The 12,680-nt window shown below is 65.2% G+C and overlaps 1 protein-coding gene across 1 annotated transcript in view; it reads right to left on the reverse strand.

Moving 5' to 3' along the window:
* The window catches only part of LOC134434229 (integrin alpha-7-like), a 36,605-nt gene that overhangs the window by 15,233 nt on the left and 8,692 nt on the right, over window positions 1-12,680 (reverse strand). Inside the window, 11 exon segments of the mRNA XM_063182910.1 lie at window positions 1,030-1,157; window positions 1,230-1,318; window positions 2,830-3,023; window positions 5,905-6,112; window positions 8,696-8,815; window positions 8,870-9,001; window positions 11,004-11,057; window positions 11,060-11,258; window positions 12,194-12,213; window positions 12,216-12,272; window positions 12,352-12,479. Of these exon segments, the coding sequence (XP_063038980.1) occupies window positions 1,030-1,157; window positions 1,230-1,318; window positions 2,830-3,023; window positions 5,905-6,112; window positions 8,696-8,815; window positions 8,870-9,001; window positions 11,004-11,057; window positions 11,060-11,258; window positions 12,194-12,213; window positions 12,216-12,272; window positions 12,352-12,479 (1,329 nt within the window).

The raw sequence follows: 12,680 nt of genomic DNA on the forward strand, positions 1-12,680 counted from the left end.
GGGATTTAGGGGTGCTGGGGGATTTGGGGGGTTGCTGGGGCAGGGGGAGCCTCAGGGCTCTGAGGGATTTCCAAGGGATTTTTGGGGGTGCTCAAGGATTTGGGGGATGTCCAGGAATTGGAGGGGGGGGGGGGGGGGGCACTACAGGGATTTGGGATTGTCGGGAACTGGGGGGTTTTGGGGGGGGGGGGGGTCCCAGGGCTGGGGGGTCCACTCCAGGAATTGGGGGGACTCTGGAGGGGTGCCAGGAATTGGGGGCCACTGAGGGGGTTTGGGATCCTCAGGAATTGGGGGATTCTGGGGGTCCCAAAAATGAGGGGAATGCTCAGGGACGGGGGATCCTCAGGAATTGGGGGATTTTGGGGGTCTCAGGGCTGGGGGGCTACTCTGGGGGTTTGGGATCCTCAGGAATTGGGGGATTTTGGGGGTCCCAAAAATGGGGGGGAATGCTCGGGGATGGGGGGGGTCCTCAGGAATTGGGGGATTTTGGGGGTCCCAGGAATTGAGGGCCTCTCTGGGGGTTTGGAATCCTCAGGAATGGGGGGATTTTGGGGGTCCCAAAAATGGGGGGGGGTGCTCAGGGACGGGGGATTCTCAGGAATTGGGGGATTATGGGGGTCCCAAAAATGGGGGGAATGCTCAGGGATGGGGGGGGTCCTCAGGAATTGGGGGATTTTGGGGGTCCCAGGTTTGGGGGGAATACTCAGGGACAGGGGATTCTCAGGAATTGGGAGATTTTGGGGGGTCGCAGGTTTGGGGGGCTACTCTGGGGGTTTGGAGTCCTCAGGAATGGGGGATTTTGGGGGTCCCAAAAATGGGGAGAGTGCTCAGGGACGGGGGATCCTCAGGAATTGGGGGATTTTGGGGGTCCCAAAAATGGGGGGAATGCTCAGGGATGGATGGGGGGTCCTCAGGAATTGGGGGATTTTGGGGGTCTCAGGGCTGGGGGGCTACTCTGGGGGTTTGGGATCCTCAGGAATTGGGGGATTTTGGGGGTCCCAGGTTTTTTGGGGGGGGGGGTCTCTGTACCTGTAGAGCACCACGGTGTCCGACAGGGAGCCCACCAGCAGGTCGGGGTACAGGTTCCCATCCACGTCCAGCCCCCCCGAGAGCGAGTAGCCAAAGGCCGAGACCCCCACGGCCTCCCCGTCCAGCACCTGGGCAGGGGGCGCCGGATGAGCCCGGGACGCCCCCAGACCCACCCGGGACCCCCCGGGACCCCCCCTCACCTGCGCCGGGCGGGTGACGATGCCCAGGGCGCTGCCGTGGTAAATGAACACCTTGCCCGCGCCGTCAAAAGGGGCACCCACGGCCAGGTCTGGGGGGAATTCGGGGGAATTTGGGGATTTTTGGGGGGTCAGACCCCTCCCCAGATACCTAAAGCCCTCCAAAACCTCTCGAAAAGCCCCCAAAATCCCCTCAAATTCCCCCCGAATCCCCCTCCCCAATCCAGCCCCAAAGCCCCTCGCCCTCAAACCCATCGCGGTCCAGGTCCCTCCCCAGAGCCCAAAACCCCCTCAAAACCCCCAGAACGCCCCCAAAATCCCCTCAAACCCCCTCAAAACCCCCCAAATCCCCCCCAAATCCTCCTCCCCAAACCCATCCCGGTCCAGGTCCATCCCCAGACCCCAAAACCCCCCGAAATCCCCTCAAATTCCCACAAAGTCCCCTCAAACCCCCGCAACCCCCTCCCCAAATCCCCCCAAAATCCCCTCAAACCTCCCTGAAACCCTCCGAATTCCCCCCCAAACCCCCCCAAATCCCCCTCCCCAAACCCCTCACCCTCGAATCCATCCCGGTCCAGGTCCATCCCCAGACCCCAAGACGCCCCCCAAACCCCCCCAAATCGCCTCTAAACCTCCCAAATCCCCCTCCCCAAACCCATCCCGGTCCAGGTCCATCCCCAGACCCCCAAAACCCCCCCAAAACCCCAAAACGCCCCCAAAATCCCCTCAAACCCCCTCTAAACCCCCCAAATCCCCCTCCCCGGTCCCCTCACCCTCGAACCCATCCCGGTCCAGGTCCATCCCCGGACCCCAAAACCCCCTCTAACCTCCCAAACCCCCCCAAAACCCCCCCGAATCCCCCTCTAAACCCCCCGAATCCCCCCCAGATCCCCCTCCCCAATCCCCTCACCCTCGAACCCCTCCTGGTCCAGGTCCATCCCCAGACCCCCAAACCCAACCCCCAAACCCCCAGAACGCCCGCAAAATCCCCTCTAACCTCCCCAAACCCCCCCAAAACCCCCGAAGTCCCCCCAAAACCCCCTCTAAACCCCCCGAATCCCCCTCCCCAATCCCCTCACCCTCGAAGCCGTCCCGGTCCAGGTCTCCATCCCCGGACCCCGAAGTCCCCCCTCAAACCTCCCCAAAACCCCCCAAAACCCCCTGAAACCCCCTCTAAACCCCCCGAATCTCCCCCGAATCTCCCCCAAATCCCCCTCCCCGGTCCCCTCACCCTCAAACCCATCCCGGTCCAGGTCCATCCCCGGACCCCAAAAACCCCCCCCAAAACCCCCTCAAACCCCCTCTAAACCCCCCGATTTCCCCCCAAATCCCCCTCCCCAAACCCCTCACCCTCGAATCCATCCCGGTCCAGGTCCATCCCCAGACCCCCAGAACGCCCCCCAAACCCCCCAAAACCCCCTCTAACCTCTCCAAACCCCCCGAATCCCCCCCGAATCCCCCTCCCCGCTCCCCTCACCCTCGAAGCCGTCCCGGTCCAGGTCCATTCCCGGACCCCCAAAACGCCCCCAAACCCCCCGAAACCCCCTCTAACCTCTCCAAACCCCCCGAATCCCCCCCGAATCCCCCTCCCCGGTCCCCTCACCCTCGAAGCCGTCCCGGTCCAGGTCCCCGGCCGAGCAGAGCGCGCTGCCGAAGGCGGAGCCGCGGGGGCCGCTCAGGCGCTCGGGGGTCGCGCCGCCCCAGAGCCCCCCCGGGTTGATGTAAACGTACACGGCCCCCCCCAGCTCCTCGTGCCGCTCGAAAAAGTGGGGGGCGCCCACGGCCAGGTCCGTCCAGCTGGGGAGGGGGACAGCGGGGACAGCGGGGACACGGAGCTGTGACACCCCCAGAGGCACCCAGAGGGGGCTGGGGGGGATTGAAGGGGTGGGGAGGGGGTTCGGGGGGTGGGGAAGGGGCTTGGGGGGATTGAAGGGGTGGGGAGGGGGTTTGGGGGGTGGGGAAGGGGCTTGGGGGGGGTCCTGCGGGTGGGGAGGGCGTTCAGGGGGTGGGGAAGGGGTTTTGGGGGGAACTCGGGGGGTGCGGGGGGAGTTTGGGGGGTGGGGAAGGGGTTTTGGGGGGGGATTCAGGGGGTGAGGAAGCGTTTGGGGGGAGTTCAAGGGGTGGGGAGGGGGTTTGGAGGAGATTCAGGGGATGACACGAGTGACACACAGGTGCCACAGGTGACAGGGCTGACACACACAGCTGACACGGGTGACACAGGGGTGACACACAGATGACATGAGTGACACACAGGTGCCACACACGGGTAACAGAGGTGACACAGGTGCCACACAGGTGACACAGGTAACACAGGTGACACACAGGGGTAACAGAGGTGACACGGGTGCCACACAGGTGCCACACAGGTGACACGGGTGCCACACAGGTGACACAGGTGATGGGTGCCACAGGTGACAGAGGTAACACAGGTGACACACACGGGTAACAGAGGTGACATGGGTGACACACGGGTGACACACAGGTGCCACACAGGTGACACACAGGTGACACACAGGTGACAGAGGTGACACAGGTGACACACAGGTGACACGGGTGACACACAGGTGCCACAGGTGATGGGTGCCCCAGGTGCCACAGGTGACAGAGGTGACACAAGTGACACAGGTAACACAGGTGACACACAGGGGTAACAGAGGTGACACGGGTGACACCCAGGTGACACAGGTGATGGGTGTCCCAGGTGCCACAGGTGACATAGGTAACACAGGTGACACGGGTGACACACACGGGTAATAGAGGTGACACGGGTGACACACACAGGTAACAGAGGTGACACGGGTGACACAGGGGTGACACACAGATGACATGAGTGACACAGGGGTGACACACAGGGGTAACAGAGGTGGCACGGGTGCCACACAGGTGACACACAGGTGACACAGGTGACACACAGGGGTAACAGCGGTGACACAGGTGACACAGGGGTGACACAGGTGACACACAGAGGTGACACGGGTGCCACACAGGTGACACACAGGTAACACAGGTGACACACAGGGGTAACAGCGGTGACACAGGTGACACAGGGGTGACACAGGTGACACACAGAGGTGACACGGGTGACACACAGGTGACAGAGGTGACACACAGAGGTGACACGGGTGACACACAGGTGACACACAGGTGACACAGGTGACACACAGGGGTAACAGCGGTGACACAGGTGACACAGGGGTGACACAGGTGACACACAGAGGTGACACGGGTGCCACACAGGTGACACACAGGTGACACAGGTGACACACAGGGGTAACAGCGGTGACACAGGTGACACAGGGGTGACACAGGTGACACACAGAGGTGACACGGGTGCCACACAGGTGACACACAGGTAACACAGGTGGCACACAGGGGTAACAGCGGTGACACAGGTGACACAGGGGTGACACAGGTGACACACAGAGGTGACACGGGTGCCACACAGGTGACACACAGGTGACACAGGTGACACACAGGGGTAACAGCGGTGACACAGGTGACACAGGGGTGACACAGGTGACACACAGAGGTGACACGGGTGCCACACAGGTGACACACAGGTGACACAGGTGACACACAGGGGTAACAGCGGTGACACAGGTGACACACAGGTGACAGAGGTGACACACAGAGGTGACACGGGTGCCACACAGGTGACACACAGGTGACACAGGTGACACACAGGGGTAACAGCGGTGACACAGGTGACACAGGGGTGACACAGGTGACACACAGAGGTGACACGGGTGACACACAGGTGACACAGGTGACACACAGAGGTGACACGGGTGACACACAGGTGACACACAGGTAACACAGGTGACACACAGGGGTAACAGCGGTGACACAGGTGACACAGGGGTGACACAGGTGACACACAGAGGTGACACGGGTGCCACACAGGTGACACACAGGTGACACAGGTGACACACAGGGGTAACAGCGGTGACACAGGTGACACAGGGGTGACACAGGTGACACACAGAGGTGACACGGGTGCCACACAGGTGACACACAGGTGACACAGGTGACACACAGGGGTAACAGCGGTGACACAGGTGACACAGGGGTGACACAGGTGACACACAGAGGTGACACGGGTGACACACAGGTGACAGAGGTGACACACAGAGGTGACACGGGTGCCACACAGGTGACACACAGGTGACACAGGTGACACACAGGGGTAACAGCGGTGACACAGGTGACACAGGGGTGACACAGGTGACACACAGAGGTGACACGGGTGCCACACAGGTGACACACAGGTGACACAGGTGACACACAGGGGTAACAGCGGTGACACAGGTGACACAGGGGTGACACAGGTGACACACAGAGGTGACACGGGTGCCACACAGGTGACACACAGGTAACACAGGTGACACACAGGGGTAACAGCGGTGACACAGGTGACACAGGTGACACACAGGGGTAACAGCGGTGACACAGGTGACACAGGGGTGACACAGGTGACACACAGAGGTGACACGGGTGACACACAGGTGACAGAGGTGACACACAGAGGTGACACGGGTGCCACACAGGTGACACACAGGTGACACAGGTGACACACAGGGGTAACAGCGGTGACACAGGTGACACAGGGGTGACACAGGTGACACACAGAGGTGACACAGGTGCCACAGGTGCCACAGGTGCCCCCGCGGTGGCGCACCCGTCGCTGTTGAGGTCGAGCAGGGCCAGCGCGTGGCCGAAGGCGGAGCTCAGCTGCTCCCCGCGCAGCGCGGCCTCGGGCACCAGGCGGTTGGCGCTGTCCGCCCGCAGCAGCAGCACCGCCCCGCTGTGGTTGGCCCGCGGCGCGCCCGACACGAAACTCAGAGCGTGCGGCCGGGTCAGGGCCGGGGCCGCGGCCACCGAGAAACCTGCGGGACATGGGGACAGTCAGGGGACAGCGCAGGGACAGCCCTGTCACACCGAGAAACCTGCGGGGCACGGGGACAGTCAGGGGACAGCGCAGGGACAGCCCTGTCACACCGAGAAACCTGCGGGGCACGGGACAGTCAGGGGACAGCGCAGGGACAGCCCTGTCACACCGAGAAACCTGCGGGGACACGGGACAGTCAGGGGACAGCGCAGGGACACGGGGACAGCCCTGTCACCCTGGGGCCACCGAGAAACCTGCGGGACATGGGGACAGTCAGGGGACAGCGCAGGGACAGCCCTGTCACACCGAGAAACCTGCGGGGACACGGGACAGTCAGGGGACAGCGCAGGGACAGCCCTGTCACACCGAGAAACCTGCGGGACACGGGACAGTCAGGGGACAGCGCAGGGACAGCCCTGTCACCCTGGGGCCACCGAGAAACCTGCGGGGCACGGGACAGTCAGGGGACAGCACAGGGACATGGGGACAGCCCTGTCACACCGAGAAACCTGCGGGGCACGGGACAGTCAGGGGACAGCACAGGGACATGGGGACAGCCCTGTCACACCGAGAAACCTGCGGGGCACGGGACAGTCAGGGGACAGCGCAGGGACAGCCCTGTCACACCGAGAAACCTGCAGGACACAGGGACAGCTCTGCCACCGCCGGGACAGCCAGGGGACACAGGGACAGTCAGGGGACACCACAGGGACATGGGGACATCTCTGCCACCCCGGGCCCGCGGCCACCGAGAAACCTGCGGGGACATGGGGACAGTCAGGGGACACAGGGACAGCCCTGTCACCACTCAGAGCCTGCGGGGACAGTCCTGTCACACCGAGAAACCTGCGGGGACAGTGGGACAGTCAGGGGACAGCACAGGGACACGGGGACAGCTCTGCCACCCTGGGCCCACCGCCACCGAGAAACCTGTGGGACACGGGGACAGTCAGGGGACAGCACAGGGACAGCCCTGTCACCCTGGGACCACCGAGAAACCTGCGGGACATGGGGACAGTCAGGGGACACCCAGGGGACACGGGGACAGCCCGGTGACCCCGGCCCCGAGACCACCGAGAAACCTGCGGGGGACACGGGGACATCGTGGGGTCCCCCGGCCCCAGCCAGAGGACACGGGGGCACCACCGGCTGGGGATTTTGGGGCTGAAGGGCACAATTTGGGGTGAAGATGGCAGATTTGGGGTGCCAGAGCAGCCGAATGCCGAGCAGAGCCCCCTGCCCACATGCAGGGGTTGCTGTGAGCGGCCCCCAAGCCCCCCAAAGCCCCCCCAAAGCCCCCCCAAGTCCCCCAAAGCCCCCCGGCCAGGCTCCAGCCACCCCCCCCAGCCCCCCATGTAAAAACATCACCGGGGACATGCGGGGACAGGGGGGGACAGGCGGGGACATGCCAGGCTCTGTGACCCCCCTGCCCCAAGCTCTGTGAGCCCCCCAAGCCTGGCAGTGCCCCCAGCACAGCCCTGGCACAGCGAGGGGACAGGGACAGGGACAGGGACAAGGACAGGGACAGGGACAGGGACAGGACAGAGAAGGGACAGGGATGGGGGGACAGGGACAGGGACAGGGATGGGGGGACAGGGACTGGGGACACGGGGATTTAGGGACAGGGATTGGGGACAAGAGAACTGAAGGGACAGGGATGGGGGGACAGGGACAGGGATTGGGGGACAGGAATGGGGACACAGGGATTTGGGGACACAGGGATTGAAGGGACAGGGACTGGGGACAGGAATGGGGACACGGGGATTTGGGGACACGGGGATTTGGGGACACAGGGATTGGCGGGACAGGGACTTGGGGACAGGGATTTGAAGGGGCAGGAACTGGGGACACAGGGATTTGGGGACAGGGATTGGGGACAGGAATGGGGACACAGGGATTTGGGGACACGGGGATTGGGGGGACAGGAATTGCGGGGACCAAAATGAGGGGAGACAACGATGGAGGGACACGGTTTGGTGACACAGGGATGGTGACACCGGGGTGGGGACACAAGAGGGGCCATGCGGGGGAGGGGGTGATGCGGCCACACGCGTGCGTGTGCGGGGGAGGGGACAGGGCAGGGGGCATCTGTGACCCCATGGGGACACGAGCGTGCACAGGTGACACCTGAGCGCGTCACCGCCACATCTACACAGGTGCCACCCGACCAAGGGCCACCCCTGACAGTGACACGCGTGCCCAGGGTGCCACCCCCGAGTGGGGACACCCGTGACAGGAGCCCCGTGGGGACAGCGCCACACGCGTGTGCCCGCAGGGCCTTTCCGGGGGTGGGGGGTGTGTTAGTGTCACACACGGCACAGGGGTGGCACACAGGTGACACACGCGTGTGCCCGCAGGACCCTTCCAGGAGGGGACAGGACTGTCACACACGGCACGGGAGGGTCACACGGGTGGCACACGCCTGGCACACAGGTGGCACACGCGTGTGCCCGCAGGACCCTTCCAGGAGGGGACGGGACTGTCACACACAGCTCAGGGGGGTCACACGGGTGGCACACGGGAGGGTCACACGGGTGGCACACGGGTGGCACACGCCTGGCACGGCATGGCACGCACGAACCCAGGTAGGAATTGTGCCCCACGTCCGCGGCCGCGCCGGGCACCCTCTCTCCGGGCTCGGGGGTCCGGAACACCCTCAGGTCGGGGGCGGCGCTCTCAATGTTTGTCACAAAGAGCAGCCCTGGGTGGGGAGGGGGCACGGCCGGGGGTCAGGGGCGCCCCGCAGCCCCCGTACCCAGGTAGCTGTTGGCGGGCACGGGGATCAGGGACGGGTCCTGCTCCTTCTCCCCCCCCGCTTCGAACGGGCCGGCGTCCGGGCGCAGCAGGTCCAGGGAGCTCTGCTGGAGCCGCTCCAGGCGCACCGTGCCTGCGGGCCCGGGGACAGTGGGACAGTGGGGGGACATTGGGGACAGTGGGACAGTGGGGACAGTGGGGACAGTGGGGCAATGGGACAGTGGGACAGTGGGGACAGTGGGGACAGTGGGGCAATGGGACAGTGGGGACAGTGGGGACAATGGGGACAATGGGGGGACCTTGGGATAATGGGGACAGTGGGGACAGTGGGGACAGTGGGGACAATGGGGACAATGGGGACAATGGGGACACTGGGGACAGTGGGGACAATGGGGACAATGGGGACAATGGGGACAATGGGGACAGTGTGGACAATGGGGGCAATGGGGACATTGGGGACAATGGGGACAGTGGGGACAATGGGGACAGTGGGACAGTGTGACAATGGGGGCAATGGGACAGGGAGCTCTGCTGGAGCCGCTCCAGGCGCACCGTGCCTGCGGGCCCGGGACAGTGGGGACAGTGGGGACAGTGGGGGGACATTGGGGACAGTGGGGACAATGGGGACAGTGGGGACAGTGGGGACAGTGGGGACAATGGGGACAATGGGACAGTGTGGACAATGGGGACAGTGGGGACAATGGGGACAGTGGGGACAATGGGGACAATGGGGACAGTGGGGACAATGGGGACAGTGGGGACAGTGTGGACACTGGGGACAATGGGACAATGGGGACAGTGGGACAATGGGGACAATGGGGACAGTGGGGACAATGGGACAGTGTGGACAATGGGGACAGTGTGGACAATGGGGACAATGGGGACAGGGAGCTCTGCTGGAGCGCTCCAGGCACACCGTGCCTGTGGGGCCCGGGGACAATGGGGACAGGGAGGGGACATTGGGGCAATGGGGGACATGGGGGCAATGGGGGCACAGGGGGGGCAATGGGGACAATGGGGACAGTGGGACAATGGGGGACAATGGGGATAATGGGGACAATGGGGGCAAATGGGGGACATGGGGGCAATGGGGGCACAGGGGGACAATGGGGCACGAGGGGCAATGGGGACACCGAGGGCTCCAAGGGGCTCTGTTTGAGCAGGGACCCCTCCCCAGGTGAGGGGGACACTGCGGGGACCCCCAGGGACACCAAGGGACCCTCGTGCTCGGCCTGAGCACCCCCAGCCCCAGCATCACCCGGGCACACCTGGGGACACCCACACCCCCAAACGCCCCTCACCCTCCCATTTATTGGTCCCACATCCCCCCAGACCCCCAAACCCCCCTGTTAGGGGGTCCCATGGCCCCTCACCCTCCCAGATGTAGGTGCCCGGAGCCCCCAGCAGGAACAGCCCCCAGACCCCCAAACCCTTCCAGTCGTAGATCCTGGGTGCCCCCAACAGGAATACACCCCCAGACCCCCCAAACCCTCACTGGGCAGGGGTCTCACCGCCCCTCACCCTTCCAGCTGTATGTCCCCGGAGCCCCCAGCAGGAACAGCCCCCAGACCCCCCAAATCCCCCTGTTAGGGGGTCCCATCTCCCCTCACCCTTCCAGTTATTGGTCTCACTCCCCAAATCCCCCGTTAGGGGGTCTCACCACCCTCACCCTTCCAGTTGTACGTCCCCGGAGCCCCCAGCAGGAACAGCCCCCAGACCCCCAAACCCTCACTGGCAGGGGTCTCATCTCCCCTCACCCTTCCAGTTATGCGTCCCACTCCCAAATCCCCGTTAGGGGTCCCACCTCCCTCACCCTTCCAGCTGTACGTCCCTGGTGCCCCCAGCAGGAACAGCCCCCAGACCCCCAAACCCTTCCAGTCGTCGATCCCGGGTGCCCCCAACAGGAATACACCCCAGACCCCCCAAACCCTCACTGGCAGGGGTCTCACCGCCCTCTCCCTTCCAGTTGTAGGTGCCGGGTGCCCCCTGCAGGAACAGCCCCAGACCCCCCAAACTCTCACTGGGCAGGGGTCCCATCTCCCTCACCCTTCCAGTTGTATGTCCCGGGTGCCCCCAACAGGAATACACCCCCAGACCCCCCAAACCCCCACTGGCGGGGTCTCACCGCCCCTCACCCTTCCAGTTGTAGGTCCCCGGAGCCCCCAGCAGCACGTAGCGCCGGTCGGGCTGAAGGCGGCCGCCAGGCCCTGCTGGCAGAAGCCGAACCGTTCGTGGCCCGGCGCTCGCCCCTCGCAGAATTTCCACTCGCCGCCGTCCAGCTCGTCGCGCTCCCGCAGGTCCTGGCTCAGCACGAAGCAGCGCCCGATCACGTCCCGCGTCTCCAGCGGCTGCCGCACGCGGTGCCGCACCTCGTACCGGTGCGCGCAGGTCTGGGGACACGCGGGCTCAGAGGGGATGGGGACAGCCCGCCGAGTGTCCCCGGTGTGCCCGTCCCGGTGTCCGTCCCGGTGTCCCCATCCGGCGTCCCCATCCCACTGTCCCCATCCATCCCGGTGTCCCCATCCCACTGTCCCCATCCCGGTGTCCCCATCCATCCCAGTGTCCCCATCCCGGTGTCCCCATCCCGGTGTCCCATCCGGTGTCCGTCCCGGTGTCCCATCCCACTGTCCCCATCCCGGTGTCCTCACCCTGGTGTCCCCATCCAGTGTCCCCATCCATCCCGGTGTCCCCATCCCAGTGTCCTCACCCTGGTGTCCTCACCCTGGTGTCCCCATCCCACTGTCCCATCCATCCCAGTGTCCCCATCCCAGTGTCCCCAGTGTCCCCGTCCCGGTGTCCCCATCCATCCCAGTGTCCCCATCCCACTGTCCCCATCCATCCCGGTGTCCCCATCCCGGTGTCCCCATCCATTCTGGTGTCCCCATCCCGGTGTCCCCATCCCGGTGTCCCCATCCCACTGTCCCCATCCATCCCGGTGTCCCCCATCCCGGTGTCCCCAATGTCCCCATCCAGTGTCCTATCCATCCCGCTGTCCCTCCCCGGTGTCCCCATCCCGGTGTCCCCATCCACCTCGGTGTCCCCATCCCAGTGTCCCCACCCTGATGCCCCCATCCCGATGTCCCTGTCTCGCTGTCCCCATCTCTCTGTCCCCATCCATCCCACTGTCCCCACCCCGGTGTCCCGGTGTCCCGGTGTCCCCTCCCCGGTGTGCCGGTGTCCCCATCCCGGTGTCCCGGTGTCCCCGTCCCGGTGTCCCCATCCATCCCAGTGTCCCCTCCCCGGTGTCCCCATCCATCCCGGTGTCCCCGTCCCGGTGTCCCGGTGTCCCTCCCCGGTGTCCCGGTGTCCCCGTCCCGGTGCTCACCACGACCTTGCCGCCGGGCCTTGGCTCTGGACGCTGACCCCCAGCCATTGGTTCTCTTTGCTCTCTCGCTGCGGATCCTCTGCGGGCACCGGGGGGGTCAGCCCGGCCCGGACCCCCCCTGCGACCCCCCGGGACCCCCCCCCGGGCCCCCCGCTCACCTCCGCCATCGATGGGGACCCTCCAGCAGTCGGCGGGCTCGGCGCTCAGCGGGCAGGCGAACAGAGCCCCGCTGATGTTGGCGGCCTGGCCGGGCAGTGCCCGCGCCCGGGGGGCACCCACGAGCAGCCTGGCAGGGCAGGGACCCCCGTCAGGGCGTGGGGAGGGGTCCCCGAGGGTCACGGGACACCCCCGGTAGCAGTGTGCCACCCCCGCGCCCGGTGCGGTGCCAGCCTGGGGAGGGGGACACTGTGGGGACACCCCGGACACCCCTCGGACACCCCCTGGGACCCCTGCCAGGGTTTGGGAGGGGTCCCCGAGGGTCACGGAA

This window comes from Melospiza melodia, unplaced genomic scaffold, assembly GCF_035770615.1.
Source record: "Melospiza melodia melodia isolate bMelMel2 unplaced genomic scaffold, bMelMel2.pri scaffold_338, whole genome shotgun sequence".
In the NCBI taxonomy this organism is placed as follows: domain Eukaryota; kingdom Metazoa; phylum Chordata; class Aves; order Passeriformes; family Passerellidae; genus Melospiza; species Melospiza melodia.